This window comes from Thermobia domestica, chromosome 3 (genome assembly GCF_964235325.1).
Source record: "Thermobia domestica chromosome 3, izTheDome1.hap1.1, whole genome shotgun sequence".
NCBI classification, from domain to species: Eukaryota; Metazoa; Arthropoda; class Insecta; order Zygentoma; family Lepismatidae; genus Thermobia; species Thermobia domestica.
Window position 1 is genome coordinate 134,117,011 of NC_137456.1, and position 18,112 is coordinate 134,135,122.

General features: G+C 37.0%; 1 protein-coding gene across 7 annotated transcripts in view; it reads right to left on the reverse strand.

Moving 5' to 3' along the window:
• nej (CREB binding protein nejire) overlaps positions 1 to 18,112 on the reverse strand; it is a 255,701-nt gene that overhangs the window by 83,370 nt on the left and 154,219 nt on the right. For all 7 annotated transcript variants that reach the window (XM_081751731.1, XM_081751729.1, XM_081751730.1 and 4 more), the window contains exons 5-7: positions 15,156 to 15,529; positions 7,628 to 7,794; positions 1,278 to 1,395 (exon numbers count right to left, since the gene is read on the reverse strand). In XM_081751731.1, the coding sequence (XP_081607857.1) occupies positions 1,278 to 1,395; positions 7,628 to 7,794; positions 15,156 to 15,529 (659 nt within the window). The remainder of the gene's footprint in view (positions 1 to 1,277; positions 1,396 to 7,627; positions 7,795 to 15,155; positions 15,530 to 18,112) is intronic.

The following is an 18,112-nucleotide window of genomic DNA, read 5'->3' on the forward strand; positions in this document are numbered from 1 at the left end:
TTTTTTCTTTCCATTAACTGAACAAAAATATTTACACGAGTTTCCGCAACTGATAGCTTTTTATCAATATCTATCTCATAACATGATAGTTGTAACAATCATACACCTTTTACCTTTAAGCTCTCTAATTTGAAACTGGATTACTCTTTTCTCGATTTCCTTTTGGGTTCGTAAGCCCTGCTCTAACGGCCGGTTGTACAATGTTCGCTTAACTCCTGGTTGAGCGAAGCCGAACTTATTCGGAGCGGCAGAATTAAGCCGTAGTTTCTATGGATCTGCCAATATTTCAACGAAACTTTTGGTATTTCGATTTTCTTTTTTCAGAGTGTGTCCTATGATTGGTTCAAGGAATTGTCTCTGGTGTTCGTATGCGGTGGAAGTGAATTGCTAGCAAGAGATCTTGGATGAGTATGTACACTGAAAGTAGGAAAAGAACTCGCAGTCTGAAGTAGAACTGCTATCGGCCGGTTGCACAATGTTCGCTTAAACTCCTGCCGCCTTATGCAGAGTCGTTTTGAAGTATGACTAACGTCATACTAAAGACCTGACTACTGCAGGAAACATGTTAGTCGAACTCTTTAGTATGGCACTAATCACGCGTCAGAAACACTCTGCATACGGCCCCTGGTGTCTAATCGTATCTTTCTTTCAAAACCATCAGCAGTATAAGTAAGGAGGCATCTCTAATCAAAGCCAGAATTCAAGCAGAATTTTCTAAATAACGAAGCATCCAATTCGGAAGAGAAACATGCTTAAGAAGTTGAGCGGTAGTTCATCTGCCGCCTAGATTTAAGCGGTTTTTTAGCTCCGCTTTGCATAAAGCCAACATTGTGCAAATGGCCGCTAAGACTTTTTTCAGAGGAGAAATATGAAACCATTGGCTCTAGTTGTAAGAGTTGCCATCTTTCAGGTATATATATATATATATATATATATATATATATATATATATATATATATATATATATATATATATATATATATATATATATATATATAGAAACGTCTGTTGTAGAAAGATAAGGTTTAAAACCATGTGTTCTGAGAAGTACTTGATATTTCCCGAATTTCCAGATTTTATCAGCATTTCATGAAATGCTCTGACATTTCACGAATTTTTACGAATAAACTGAGTTCTCTGACTTTTCCAGGTTTTCCAGGTCGGTGGAAACTCTGGTTCTCTTACGAAGTGTGATATCAATACACCTTCCAACACACAATATTAATTTCTCCTTTATATTTTTATTTTAAAATAACACAAAGTAGTACAACCTTACCCTTGAATTTGCCATTTCATACATATCTCCCTCAACTTTTTTCGCATAAGCAACTAGGTTATGCATTCTTTTGTCTAGCATAGCTTGTGGATCCGGCGTTGGAAAAATCGCCTGTACTCTGTAAACAAACAAACAAAAAAAAATTATAAAATAACCATCGAATTATTAGTTTTATCATCTACACAGTAAATAAATTATTTGTCAATTATATTATCTCCTTTTATTGTTATGACTTGTTCAAAGCTACTTTATTGTTTTATTTAACAGTAATAGAAGGGTAACTCTACTAAAAGTTGCCAAGACTATGACTATGGCTTTTGAAACTCGAGAATTCATCGCCCAGAAACGAAAGTTCGACACTAAATCCGATATCTCATACATTTCTTGTCATGCTTAACATTATCTTGTCGCCTTTTTCTTGATCTACCCGGAGTTCCTCTTCTACATCCAGCGCTATTGGCCATGAAAATAGTGTGTGCTACCTATCTTAGACGCATAGCACTAATTACTAATAAACGTTCACGTTCAAGGCCAGCAGTTCACTACAATTCCATTATTCATTATGTGCTCAGCCTAGAATAAGAACCTTACTTAATTATCAATATTAGCAACTAATTTATAACAAGTTACATATTGATTCCAATCTTTAGTGATGCTTCAGTTATTCATAAGGCTGATGCTACAGATAAAATATATACAATTTAAAATAAAATCAAATGAAGATATTTAAGACTGACACCAATAGCAATTAAGACAAACTGAAATGTCACATGGAAATTACCCAAATATATGCTGTAATATTATCCAATTGGGATGTAAATCCAGAATTATACGAGCTCGTGCACAAGCTTCTACTTAACAGCAAATCACATTATACACTGACACAAAAACAGAAACTGAGCTGAGTAGCCCTCCGATCTGATTGTGAACACAGAACGAAGAAGGTTGAGAGGAAAATGGAACAAACTGAAAAGCATACTAGAGATCGCGACTGTGTAAATATATTTTCGTCGAATTAAATCTTACATGACGAGGGCAAAATAAGCGAGAAGTGAGAAACAGTATTTTTTTTTTTTTTTAAACTTTATCATAACATATGTAACGTTAACAGTTCATAACTGCTTAGTACGGCCATAAAGGCAGTTACAAAGGAAACAATGAAAACCAGCAATATGGTGAAGTGTAATTTAATTTACATAAAGGATGTAAAGTATACATGGTCCGACAACATATTGCACCAATCACGTTAACGCACACAGTCCCAGAGCCTAGTAGGTCACTCGTCGCCATTGCAGCCAGAGGAAAGCGCTTCAAACTGTTAACTGCGGATTGACTCTTCTTGCACCCAATACCCTCAAGTACTGTTCACAATTTGTAATTCAGAGAATTAAGGTCAGCACTGCTACACGGTTAGTCATCAGTGGGATATGAAGTCAGGCACATTGTGCTTCAACCGCTCCAGGGTTGATTTCGCCTTTTTAGGTAGAGCGTGAAATTTTGGGATGTTCTGATGATGGTGGTGATCAATTCCTTCAACATAGGCTTCAGGACAGTGTTTTTGGTACACCTACGCACCAGTTTTTACACCTTTTTCGCAAAAATGAAGATGTGTTTAGCAAGCATAGCCCACTCCCCACCACACCAAATGATGGCTTCTGGATTTTCGGACCCTTGTTCCTGGTTTCCCGAGATAAGGACACACCTTTTCATTTCGGCGATCGAAACGCTCTTGATGGTGAACAGTTCACATTTCCAGTTTCTCTGTATGTTCAGACGCGACGTCAGAAAATGTTCCGTTGGCTGGTCCGTTAATGGTTGGCAAGCTCGAAGACCATGATCGTCTCTTGGACATTGTTCGCTTGGAGATATTCATTATCACGGGCCATCACTGCCTGTCTCCGTACAAGTTTCTACTCACACGCTTCGCCACTGCTACCCGGATTTCGTAATCATCCTATTTCATTCTGCCTATACAGGTTATGTGCCTTCCTTTCTACAGCAGCACTCAATGTTATCGCACATTCCACCGCTAGGTTCGTTCATTCTACTCTCAACGGACAATGCTGCAGCCTCTGGAACTTTGTAACAATATTTATGGCTGTATTAGGTAATACAATGAGTCCATCGTTATGGTCTATTCTAAGTATAGTGTATTTTGCTTCCTTTAAGTATGATGAATTTTAAGGGACATTAAGAGTTTCTAAAAATCTACAAAACATCCAGAAAAAGCCTGAAAATCTGGGATTTACCGAAATTTTTCGTTGATAGTGTAAAGGAAGAATACAGACGGATGATTGGGTTATATCAGACCGATTTTCAAACCGTAGTTATCCTATGGAAAGACATACCGCCATCACCACTTGTGTTCTATTGGACCTTCAGCATTATATACGATCGCCTGAATAGCAATTTCCACTGCAATAAACTACGAAGCGCATTTCAAAAGAAAGGGCCGATATTTAATTGGAAACAGGTAGGTAAGTTTAGCAACATTGTTTTATTGGGTAAAAACAAGTACATATCCACTTTATTTTTCAACATAGTCACCATTATTTTCCAAGCACTTTCTGTACCGTGGCACAAGTTTTTTTTATACCCTCTGCATAGAAGTTCGCCGCCTGGGAGTTCAGCCACTTCAACACTGCCGTTTTCAATTCATCAGGTTCTTCAAATCGTTGAGATGAAAACCATTTTTTTAGCTGCAGAAAGAGGTGATAGTCACTTGGCTTCGTCACCTGTAACAATGTAAGTAAAAAATCCATCACCCTCTCTGTCGTAGCGATCCAGAAATGCACGTGCTGCAGTCAGTCGGTTCTGTTTGTGGACGTCTGTCTATATTTTGGAAACCCATCTGGCACACAATTTCCGATATCCTATGTTACTGTAACAATTCGAAACAAAGTTGGTGAGACCTCTGGACATTCGATGTGTAGAGCGGTAATGGTGAAGCGACGATTTTCTTTAACTTTTTCATTCACTCGCTGTACCAAGTCGTCAGTCTGAATGCTTGGTCTTCCACACTTCTCTTCGTCGTGGATATTTGTACGGCCTTCTTTGAATACATGACACCATTGCCGTACCTTTCCTTCACTCATTACACTGTTGCCGTACGCTGCACACAATTTTCTATGAATTTCAGAAGCACTTTGTCCTTTGCTATGAAGAAATCAAATCACAGAGCGGACCTCGCACCTGGCGAGATTGTGTATACGCGCAGCCATTTTAACACGCTCCAGCACGCATTTTCGCGAATCCCAAGAGACTCAGATACCCTCTGATCTGATTGGCCGATACAGATACGACATCACGAGTCATGACATACATATAGCACAAGTAAACGGCAGCTGCTGTCGACCCTCGTGGCCGAGTGAGCTAGTGCAACATGCTAGTAAGGAAAATCGTTTTTGGCGTGGGTTCAAACCCTGCCTCCTGTCTAAGAAAAGCTTTTTTTTATTATTTTAAAAACTTTTTATAACACTTTTTTTTTTTTGTTAAAATAATATTCAGAAAGTGATTTAACGATTATTTTTTTTAAATTTTCATTAAACTTCTTTCATTAAAATAAGTTTGCCCTTGTACTATACAGATTCATAGCAAAAGCAGTAGTAGTAGTAGTAATAGTAGATGACGTCATCGGTACGTGGCCAATAAGAATGCTACTTCAGCCATGTTTTGGATGAACCTCTTGGGATCGGCGAAAATGCCTCCAGCACACACGAAAACAAACAGATGACTGGCGAAACTATGGTTGTTTGATAACCAATGGACCAAGTAATGTTACTGCGCAAGCGTGATCACATCACTATTGCCAGTCGGTTATAATAAAATATGGGCCCTTTCTTTTGAAATGCGCCTTGGTGCCTTCCATTTCAACTCAGGCAAAATAAATAAAATTGTACCATCACTATCTCAGATATGGTTAAAACTTTTTTTTTTTATAGCAACTAGATATCTTTTTGAGATATCCATATTTTTTTGTTTTGTCGAAAAAAAATTTCCCACCAAGTAATTGGAATTTTCTTGATGTAGTCATAATTATAATTCTTACAGTTAAACCAGCAATGTACGATAAACAGAAAGTGGCACATTTATTATATATATGAGATCACTGTTTTCCCATATGGCGTACGTAACACTCATTTTCAACAGGATCAATAATTAAAGACTCCACACTTATTCCTTCCACTCCAGGACATTCACCACATTCTTGAAGAAGACAGCTGCCATTTTCTACGGATCATACTACTAAAGAAAATAGGTCACTCACGACAGCCTCAATACATGTTGCACCTTTGATTTGTTACAACGCAGTAGCAGCTAACTTAAGATTTGCACAATACACACACATACACACACACACACATACACACACACACACACACACACACACTTCCCTCGCAGGTTGTGGACTGACCCACTTAGTCGAATACTATAAAATTCCGAGTGACCCAGTCTTATGCTGGGATTGTTCTCTTTAAAAAGTCCGTAAATTTCTTTGATGGAACGCGTAAGAAAATGTTTCGATTTTTTAACTTTTTGTCCTTTTTCAATCACTGTAATGACATCGTACTTAATTAAGACTTTGTCTGGAGCATTCCAAATCATCACTGAGGTAATAGTTTAGGCTTTTTATAGATCATCAGAATTTATCGGATGGCCATTTTAAGTAAACTTAAAATATGTGTATTTCGCAATCGTAATTTCCATCTCAGATTACTTCGGTTTAAGAAAACGGAGGAGTAGGGAGGCTCATTTTACTATTCCAGAGAGCTTTTTTGATCAAAATAAGAAAAAACCAGTCAGGAAAACCTTTTATTCTTCATTTAATGAATGTGAACCACAAACATCATCAAATGGTTGCACTGTTATTGTTTCCAGTGTTGCTAACTGTGACATCAAAGTTAACGAAACTTCGCTAACTTCAAAAGGCTGTAGTTAATTAATGATGCATTGGTCGAGAATGGTATTTGGTGTGTTTATTATTCATGTACACTTGAACCCTCTGACAAAATTTCAGAATTTTAAAAGATGGTGTTTTGCAGAAAATGGCACCCAAAAATGGCGATTTTTGAAAATTTTACAATTTCTCCAATTTTTTTGCGACAAAACGGTTGCACACAGAAGCGATACAAATTTTTCTTCAGAAAGCGGGTAACTAGGTCTTACCAACAGTGAAAACAGAATTTTAAAATTCGAACCGCAAGTGCTCGAAAAAAATTCGCAAACTTCGACTTTTCAGATAAACTGACGTTCATTTGTTAATTTATGTACAAAAAGATACGCATGCGCAAACCAAACTATAATAAAATATAGTTTGTTTATATCCCTATGTACATACCGCAACAAGAATTATAACTACCTGTCTTCATAGCTGAATGGTGGGGCTCCGAAGTTGACCATTCTCCATGTCTTCTACACTTCATAAATTGTACTCTCCGTCTTTGATGGCCCATTACTTGGCAGGAAAATTTTTTTCGACAAAAAAAAATATGGGTCTCTTATAAACATATCTAGTTGCTATAAAAAAAAAGTTTCAACAATATCTGAGATGGTGATGGTACATGCTCTGCCTGAATTGAGATGGAAGGCACCCCTCGTATGTTGAAACGCACACAAAGGAATTCCATTCCATTCCATTGTCTGGCCACGACATCTTAAGCCGTAGTCACTCCGATGGTAAAGTAATTTTCCCGACCATGTTTTATTATTCAGTTGTAATGTGTGTGGAAAAAGCCATGAAATTTACCCTCTAAAACGGTTGTCCTTTCGGTGGTATTTCACCACCACCAACACCAAACTTCAGAATCTGTGCGCAAACACATTATACTATGGTTTCAAGATTCTGGAGAACTACGCAGGTCACATCAATGCCAAAATCGGTCAGATGTAAACCGATAAATCTTTCTTTTCATTATATTACATTGAGAAATGATACGAGCAACTCACGTTCCAGTTCATATACTTTTAGCTTACTTAAACCGCACATTCTTAATAAACCCAAATATAGATGTCCAACCATAATTTGAAATCTCAGGTTAATTTCTAAATAGAAAATATACATAAATATGTCTTAGCTCATGCAACTACATTTCATAGGGAAAATAATAATTTACTACTGGATTAAGCAGAATCACTTCAACTGTTATGAACTAACACAAAGAGTGAAAACTAAGCAAATCTCCAATTTCTATAATAAGCAAACGTAAAAACATTTAATTTACATATAATGTCACTTAATTCGCTTAGTTCACCATAATTAATAATATGGTTATGCTTCATTCATACAGAACGAAGCCTAATAGAAACTATTCATCAGAAAAGTATATATACAAAAGATATCCTATACTTACAGTTTATGGACAAGATGATTCCGGAGGTCTGGCGTCACAGACTGATGCCACTCTTTAGTTCCTTGAACTGGTGTAGCAGTCACCTGGCCTGGCTGTAAGCCACCAGGTATCTGTAAACTAGCAGGAAGCCTATTCTCTGCAGCAGCTGCATTAGCTCCTGCTATTTGCTATAGAAATAAACACACATATTAGTTTATCAATTTAACATATACATTCGATGTAATGACACATAAATATAAATAAATGTATGACATTTTTTTGTTTAATTTATAATAAAATTAGCAGTATTTATTTGGTCTAGGAATTAATTCGTGCGGTTGGTACGCACACATTGAAGCTGTAGTACAAACACAAAATACATAAATACCTTAAGAAAAATATTGTCCATCGCTAGCCACCACTTTCGCCCATCTGTCAGGCAATGTACGGATTCCGTGGCGAAAGAAGTCCTCATCCTTGGAAGCGATCCAGTCAGAGACCCATGTTTCGATATCTTCTGAAGAAGTAAACCGCTGTTCAATCATATCGTTGTTCATGCAATCGAACAAGTAGTAGTCCGAAGGAGCAACGTCTGGTGAATACGGCGGGTGGGGTAAAACTTCCCATCCGACATTTTCTAAATAGGTTTTGACCGGTTTTGCGACATGTGGGCGAGCGTTATCATGTTGAACAATAAGTTTATCATGTCTGTTCTCCCATTCTGGTCGTGTTCTGGCCAGAGCTTGCTTCAAACGCATTAATTGTCGTCGATAACGTTCTCCATTCATAGTTTCACCCGGTTGCAGCAGCTCATAGTACACCACACCTTTCATATCCCACCATATGCACAGCATAACCTTTGCACAGTGAATATCTCGTTTTGGTTGTGATGGACCTGGTTCACCTGGTTTCACCCAGGCCTTTTTTCGTTTAGGGTTCTCGTAATGGATCCACTTCTCATCACCCGTAATAATTCGATGCAGAAACCCCTTTCTGCTCTGTCGTTGAAGCAGCAATTCGCAAATGGTTTTTCGTCTTTCAACGTCTCTGTCTTTCAATTCATGTGGAACCCAATGTGACATCTTTTGAATCATTCCCATGGCTTTCAAGCGTTTGGAGACTGTTGTTTGATCAATGCCTAATGCTGCTGCAAGTTGTTCCTGCGTTTGACACGAATCCTGCTCGAGCAATGCTGTCAATTCTTCGTCTTGAAATTTTTTTGGCTGTCCAGCTCGCTCTTGGTCTGCCAAGCCGAAATCACCACTTCTAAACCGTGCAAACCACTTCTGACACGTTCGCTCAGCTAGAGCATGGTCACCATACACTTCCACCAAAATACGATGACTTTCAGTCGCACTTTTCTGCATGTTAAAGTAATGCAGCAGGACACCCCGCAAAAACACTTTATCAGGCACAAATTGCGCCATGTTCACTTAACTACACACTGGTGTCGTTGACGCTTTAATCCACTGCCCTATACTACGAACGATACGCGATGACAGGGGTTTGCAACACATGTGTGGATACACGGAACTGTGGGACGCTCCGTTCGTTGCGCCATCTCTTGTCCACCCGCACGAATTAATTCCTAGACCAAATAACTACCAATTAACAGTGTACAAGCTGAATGTAATTCACGTAATTTTACTTAAATATTATTTCTGCATCTGTGTTTTTCGAATATACAATATTTAAGTTACGCATATAGTAAACATGATGAAAAAGACGTACATGTAGCAGGTTAACAAAATACAGATTAAATCGCTGTATACGTACTTTGAAGTATACTGTTTCATTCATCAAGCTTTTGGCTCCAGCGTTTGCAATGAAATATACAAGTTTCTATAATGTTAAAAATTGTAGTACTAACTTCAAAAACACATCCCTGTTTCGTGTTTTGATAGGTCAATGTCAACACGTTTGAGCCACTCAACATTCTAAAATATGACCTACTTGCTACTCCGAAACACGTTCCATCAATGGAAAAGCATCACTATTCCTCGTTACTATATAGATTTACGATTGTTAAAGTAAAGCTTTCAGGAGAAATATATTTATTATTCATTCCATCCAAGTTGATAGGTAATAAAAACCATCTCCCCTTGTTTTTCACTGCAAAAGAAGCAGCAAGTCTCTGACCCTGTAATAAACTTTCTGTAAGATACAGTATCGTGTAAAATTTAATAATTTCCACACCCAATTGATTTGTATTTGATGTTGCTGAGAAACTATTGAGCCTTTAGCGAACGAAATGGCTTAGTATCCAAAATCTCAGACTTGAGGTCATCTGATAGATAGAAGTTCAAGCTAGTAGATGTGCAAAATGTGTAGAAATTCTCATAATTAGACGTAAGGTCTTGCGTTATGAAGATGAGTGAACTCTAAGCAAAACTGCGCTCCATTTTACTTCGATAAAGGCACAAATGCTCTGCAGATTCGTAAACAAATGTGTTTACTAGCAAGATACGTTATCAAAAACAACAGCCAAAAGGTGGTTCAGTCGGTTTTGTTCTGGAAATTTCGATGTTCAACATCTTCCTCGTGGTAGATGAACATCACAGCAAAAGTGGATGATATTCTAGCAAAAGTCAAACAAAAGCAGCATGTAAGCAGTCATGACATCGCAAATTATTATCACCAGTGTTAAACCATATGGAAAAAGCTGCAACAAAATGCACTGAAGTTTGAGTGCCACATGATCTGACTCAAAGAACATTTACTTGATCGAACTCTATCTGCGAATCTCTACTAACACGCAACAAACTAGGGTCATTTCTGCAGTTGATCACGAGTGATGAAAAGTACATAAGCTACAACAACAATGTTAAAAAAAAAAAAAAAAAATGGTCGAAGCGAGAAGCTCCACAGTCTGTGGCAAAGCCCACACTGGTGCCGAGGAAGGTTATGCTATGCATTTGGTAGAATTGGAAGGGCATCGTGAATCACAAGCTGCTGTCGCTGGGGAGAATAATACTTGGACCTGTATTGCCTACAACTAGCCCAAGTGCAACAAGCAATTCAAAAGAAAAGGATGGCACTGTCCACCAGAAAAGGTGTCGTATACCACGCTATCAACGTCAGATTGCACATATTTTAATGCATCCACCGTATATCCCGGACCTGGCACCATCAGAATGTTATTTGTTTCGGTCTTTGCAGAACTTTGAATGGTGTTAATTTAGTTTCAAAAGGGGCCTGTGAAAACCATGTGTCACAATTATTGTTACCAGAAACTACAAAAGTTTTATAGCGAAAGGACCACAGTGTTCCCAGAATGGCAGATCATCGACAAAATGGTGCATACATGGTTTCATATTATTATTTTCAAATTACAGGGTCAATCTAGCTGAAATACTCGTTCTTCGCACGCTGAGGAGAAGGTTTACGCAATATTTCACCATTTTTGAAGACAAAGATATGAGTGTTATAAATAATAAGAAACAGGAATGTCTTCGGCGTTGCCTTTGCCAATATCAATGAAATACATAAATAACTAAGAGTAATGCGTCAATATTAGTGAAATAAATGACTAAGAGTAACCTTCTACGTTGCCCCTGTCAATGTGAGTTTAATAAATCACTAATAGCAACACCTTCGGTGTCGTATGATTGAGATGACTATCTAAGATCAACGCCTTGGGCAGTGCCCCGTCAGTTCTCTGACCAGCTGACATCTTTCTTGCCTAAACTTGTGCTCAAATGTTACCGGAGCTGTCACAAATCAGACACGTTATCCATCCCATTAGCATTGATACGATGGGAGCTAATGTTGGACTTTAACGAGATCGAGAGTGTTACTAACTTGCACAGTCGACTTGTTTAAAAATTGCTATATCTACAGATATATATATATATAAAATACATATTAACCTATTAATCTTAAATATAAAACTGAGAAAAAGTTACGTCCGACATTTTTTTTTCCTAATATGAATGACTGTTAAAACACGCATATTTATTTCTTCATAGAGCTCTTGTGGAATGCTACATGATCTACCTATTGCCGTTTTAAAAGATTAAAAAAAAAAATTTTGGGTAAGTGCCCACACATGATCACTAGCAAACTTCTTAAATGTCGTTCTATCTTCTGTAGGATGCGAAAATCGTAGATACACATCACTATTCTTTAAATTGAGTTGATCAACCTCTGGCATCCACCAATGTCCATCACAAACACATGCCTCTATGTCATTTGTTTGTAAACTTCTGGGTAGTTTGAAAACACAACGTCTTTGTAATATCCATTCCTATTACATAGCACTTAAATAAGTTTGCAGAAATGCCACAAAATTTACATTTTCTTGTTCCTTTGTCTGCCATACAAATTTTATTTCTAGTTTTAAGTGCTTCAGTATTAGTAAGAATTTTTTCTTGTGTAATGAAAAATATTTTCTTTGTAGAAATCGTACATCATCTCTACACTAAAGATTTGATCTGCTGTTCTTTGAAAGTTGGCTTTAATTACTTCACGCTGTTGTGTCTCCTATTCCATGGCAGACATTCTTGCCATAGCAAGGAGGCCACAGTGGCTCAGTGGTAGAGCGTTCACCTCTGGTGTTTGGGGTCGCGGGTTAAATCCCAGCCCTCGCCAAGTGAACTTTGTGGTGGACAAACACCGTGTGCGTGGGTTTTCTCGGGGTTCTCCCGTCTCCTCCCACTTTCTTCATTCCACCATTTCATTCATTACTCATCACCGTCTCCTTTAGCCTAACCGGCATAACCGTGGGACGTAAAACTCAAAGATTTCATTTTTTCTTGCCATAGCAAGAGCCACTTACATTCTAGTCCAAAACCTATTTATTGATTGCAAATGTTTGGAATTTTGTTTCTATTCTTATATTGGATATCAGTTGCATCGGAAAAGTAAATAATCCTCTCAACCTTAGGCAAATTATATAATTTATGACATGAATTTGAAATATATGAAGAACTTGTTGCTTTGTTCTAGTTACTTAAGATACAAACTGAGTACCTTGGTTCTTTACTTACTGTACCACGCTCCTTTTATGTCTCTTTTAACACTATGTTGTTGTTATTTGTGACTGTCTATCAATTTCAATTAATTTTCAAAATTAACTTGTTTATTTGAATGCTGTAAGGTCATCCAACATTAAAACGAGAAATAACAAATTAAAATAATAGTTCTATAATTCAAGCTGGTAAGATATTTGGTTCAAAAACAAATGGCTGAGTATGCAGTGAACATGTTTTCTGTACAATTTTTAAAAATTCGTAACTTTGTTAGTATACAGATGTACATTCTGTAATAACAATTTAAAAAAAAAAAAAAAAAAAGTTCCACCAGAGATAGTTCAAACTTTGCAAAAAATCCTAAATTTTAAAATTTACAATATGATAAAAGTTGTAGGAAGCTTTTATCACAGTGTTACTCTAACTACAATAACTATAGTAACATATGTACTTAATCTAGCTTCTTGAGCTCATAATATGTTAGTTGCTCTCAAACCTTCAGCTTACTGAACACTATAGGTTAAAATCTTACTTCGAACTGAATCGAAAAAAAAAAATTGCAATTCAAATAATTAAATTGAAAAAAAAAAAATGTAATTTTTAAGTTGCAATTTTATCTGCAAATTGCCAGCGCAGGTAGACACGCCTATTAGGATGACTGTGAACTAGTACGAGTTAATATTATACACATAATGACACGTTCATGTATTATAATAAGGATTATCATATGAATACAGTTAAGTACCCTTTCAGTTCCCAACCCTGGCCACGCTTTCCATTCCACTGTCTCTCAACCCTCGCTTGCCAAAAAATGACAAATGTTCAAAGTAAATTTGCAATCATACTAAACAATGTGTTGTGTATTTCGCTAATACTGATTAATGTAATAAATATTTAAAAGTATGTACAGTCATGACCAAAATTATTGTCGCATGTCTATAAGTATGTTGTTGTAGGAAAATAATTTAACGATTTCTCCTAGTATTTCTTACAATATCTGTATGTGTATAATCGGCAAAGACATGCATGTGGTAAATTTCATTTTCAAACTATAGTACATCAGTAAATAAGAACAATATAAGAAAAAAAAAAAACTTTTCTTGTCTATTTAGCAACATTTTGTTCTACTCATTCTAATTTTCGTATTTATAATTCTTTTCCTACGAAATTTACCACAAATATACATTTCCCGATTATACACATAGTAACAATATTAAAAATACTCTGAAAATCATTATCAAATTATATTCCCACAAGACAGTTATAGATATGCGACAATCATTTTGGACATGACTGTACATAATATGAAAGTTACAATTAATTATACATATTTAGATATAGAGGTATAATTGATGGGGTTGTGAGCGGAATACGCAATACATATTTAACAGACTCGTGATAAAATTTTCCATTCTTTGTTTCCAACGGAGAAAAAATGCATCTTAGATTTTCTTTTGTTGCTTAAGTCCACTTCCTCTGCACACATTTAACTACAAAATGTCTACCACCGCTCTAGTGTCGACTAAAGCACAGGGTTTGATCGAACAGGAATAGAAGTAGACAGTAGACCAGTTGTACCGCATACAAATATATTCATTAGCAACAACACGAAAAGCACACTAACGAAAAGCTTTTTCTGACAATATCCAAGTGTGACATCTCGCCTGTTCTGGTATTGATGCAGACTTGCACTATCCGTGGATTATGCTTTCCAGATCGCCGAAATCAAATATATACCATAAATGGTCCGACCAAAGTTCTCTGGGACGTATAGGATATCAATGCTGAACTGATATTTCAGCTGGTTCCGGATATACTCCATTGAGTTTTGTCTCCACGGACAAATTGGACACTCCATCCCGTAGATGTTGACTTTCTGATAGTCACAAACCACACAAGCACGACGCATTCGTAAGCTGTTATCCTTAGGAAGAAACAGTCGCTGATATGTTGGAAGACACAGCGAATGATGAACCTGTTGTCCTGCTAGAACTTCGGGGAAGGATATCAGAAATATACTGACTCACTTTACACATGTCTCTCTACGTTAACCACTGGGAGAAAATCGTACAATCGCCATGAAGGACTAGGTATTATGGATTCCGGATCCATACCGTACGCACCATAGACGCCTTACATGAAAATTGTGAAACGGTTTCGGATCTTTAGTTACAGCCATAATAGTGGCTCTAACGTTCAAGCTGTAGATTATAAGCAGATTTGCTGCAGACCAAGATTCGATGTAGCAGTCAGCATACAGTGATTTTGTTCGTCAGCATACGAGGCAAACCATCTACATGTCCCCAGATGCAATTAAGTTTTAAAGGTATCACAATAGTTTATTTTGATCATACAAATTTCAATTCAAATAAGAAGCCCTTATTGCCGTAGAATTATCAAATGAGTACGACTGTCATAATCCCTGATATCAGGAGGCATACTATGCATTTTACCTATTCTGCTTTCTACATGAAAGCATTGATGCATTCGATTTTTTCATTAAGAACAACTTACAAATAAATAACAAATTACTTTCTAAAATTCTTAAAAATAATACAAGTATCAGATGTAATACTTACATTTGCAGGTTGATTTTGTTGATTCTCTGGCGTATTCGCGTATAGATTATTCTGGATATTTGATACTTGAATTGCCGCGGACGTTGGCGGGGCCTGATCACCAACAACAAGCGGCATACTAACATTGGGTGCTGGGCCTTGTGATGGTGCGGTGGGTGCAACTGCTCTGACACCAGCAGCATTCGGCATAGTGGGTGCACTTGGTGCTCCACTCACTACACCCGATGAAGGACTTGGTCCTGGGAGACGTGCTCTCACATTCGGCAATAAATTACCAGAAGGACACTGAATTCCTAACGCATCATATGCTCTACGTAAATCTGATGGAGTCGGCTGTGGATTTTGTTGCGTGTTCGCAGGCTGATTCGACATTGCTGGAAATAATGAAACAAATATTTTAACTGTACTATCTAGTAATATTTAAGGTAAAATTACATATAGTACTGACAAAATTATGACAGTGTGCTATTTACAACCATCTTAATACCCTTTAGAAAACCGTACTTATGTTACATTTTCATTTAACACTTCAAAGATAAATATAGCTGTAAATATATTCTATACAACACGTTCAATTATCTATTTTTAAATTTCCAAAACCACTAGGATAGGAAGACTGTTTCACATTCATCCCAACACAGTATTAAAATGGTACTTTTTTTAATTCTTTTTCTAAATAATTATATAATAATACTGACAAGTCCAATCAAATTTATTGCATAGCAAGTTCACATTTTCACTAAAAAAAAAGTAATCATCTATGTTTGATGGAAAAATAGGACCGCAGATTAGAAGTAATTGAACTTCGAAATGATCTAAACCGGATATACGGATTTCATGTATTCGGATAAAAATCACATTTTTAACAATTTGTGGCCATTGGACATGAGATACACTGTACATACGAAAATACTCCATTTTCCTGTATTAACCACATACATTGCTTTATGAAAGTCAACGCATTACGTTTAAGATCAAATGTAATTTTCAGTTCCGTGCTTCAATAGTGTATTATGGCAGTAGTTTATTTATTAATTCATCAAATGAGCTCCCTCGTGGTTAAGCAGTTAGCATACGCCCCTTTACGTGAGAAACCCGGGTTAGATTCCTGGCGGAGATCATGTGGTTTAGATCTCACGTTAAGCTGTAGGTCCACGTATCATATAGCCTTGCTAAACGGAACGCTAAACTAAAAATAAAATAAAAACAAAATAATTTACTAATCAACTCACCAGTTATTAGAATCGTCCTTGTTTAATTAATTTAACTATGTACTCTCGTTTTATAGCCACTTCCTCTGCTCTAATCAATATTCTAGTAAAAATGACTTGTTGACAAATTTTGGCTAAATTACTCTGTAAGTTATACTGTACATAGTATGATTCTTCAATATCTTAATATTTTCCAGTTTATGGTAAACCTGAACAGCTAAACGATATGCTCAACTTTCTCCGAACTTTACTCCACTGTCACTATTATGGGGCGTTTACACTTAGTCGATTTGCGTTCGATTCAGTTGAATTGACGTCACTTTCAACTTAATCGACCCTATAAACGGGACTTCAACTTAATCGCTTGTTGATCGAAAGCGACTAATCGACTAGCAACTTTACTGAAAGACGTTCTGTTTTCTGTGGTCGATTCGATCAGATTGCCTAGCGAATTCGACTAGATTGCCTAGTGTAAACACCTGATTCCAAAACATTTTCAGGGGAAAGGAAAAGTGCCCGGCATGCGGTTATGCTTATTTTACATTAAATTACTTTTATAATGTTAGAACGTACAGGTCTACTTTTGTCGCACCACTAGAAAGAATTGTTGAAAAATTATAAATCTTTCACTAATATCCTTCTTATTATAGCCTAAGAAAGTTTCCACTGAGCACCATGAAAATACCTCACTTGGCATAGATAAAATCCAAAGGGGCCACAAGAAGTAATTGCTGAAAAATTACAATTCTTTTACGATTTGCGTACAAATACGGCTTCCGGGTGCGAAGAATAAAACCTACAGTTAAGAAACGCAAACCAATCTTTGCTAGGTGGCCATTGAAAGAAAAATACTATTTAAGGGAGTCAGACAGGACGAAGCTAGTGGGTCCGCGTAGTAGCGCTGGAGAGGGAAGTCCAAAGAGACCAGGAGCGCCAGCGATGGTAGGTGTGCGCGCAATTGAAGGTAGTGGAAAAAAGTTGATTTTGGAAATGATATGAGCTTCAATAGCATTTGTTATGGTTTCATACTAGTATGGCTGCACTTGTAAACATAAAATAAAGGTACTGTACACTGTGCAGAAATATGCCACAGGTGGAAAATAGCATCTAATAGAGCCATCTTTCATACGCACTCACTTATTTTACCCATCGTAAAGCACTTGTAATTATTTTACACTAGTAACCTTACACTTGTAAACCTAAAATATAGTTGTATTATTTTGTATTTAATTCTGATGCCTGCAGAAATTTGCTCCTTATAAACATGTATTTTTCATGCAAAGTATTGAATTTTGTCTGTAAATCTTCCAAAATAGAATGCACCAAAACAAAACCTGCACCCGTTAATAACGTGGTGTTATGATTTGACCTGTTAAAAAATATACTATTATTTTGTGCTAAGCAAAGGTTTTGCTGCTCCTAGTCTGTGCGTTTTAAATACCATACTTGCTTTACCTTCAGTGTGAGCGGTCCCGGGTTCGATTCCCGGTGGGGCACTCGATCGAAAAACTATAAAAAGCTTTTTAATGCGAACCATCCTGAATGGGGTTTCCTCATTCACACTAAGCAAACGCCGGGGTGGTACCTAAAATAGATCCTAGGCCTCTTCCTTCCTTCCTCAATTCTTTCTTTCTACCCTTTCAGTGTGCTCGCTGAGGGACGTCATCCTCAGAAACGTGACGGGCTAACATGCCCTTTGATGCCCAGAAATCTAAATCCTAAATCTAAATTCTCGCTTTAAGTAGC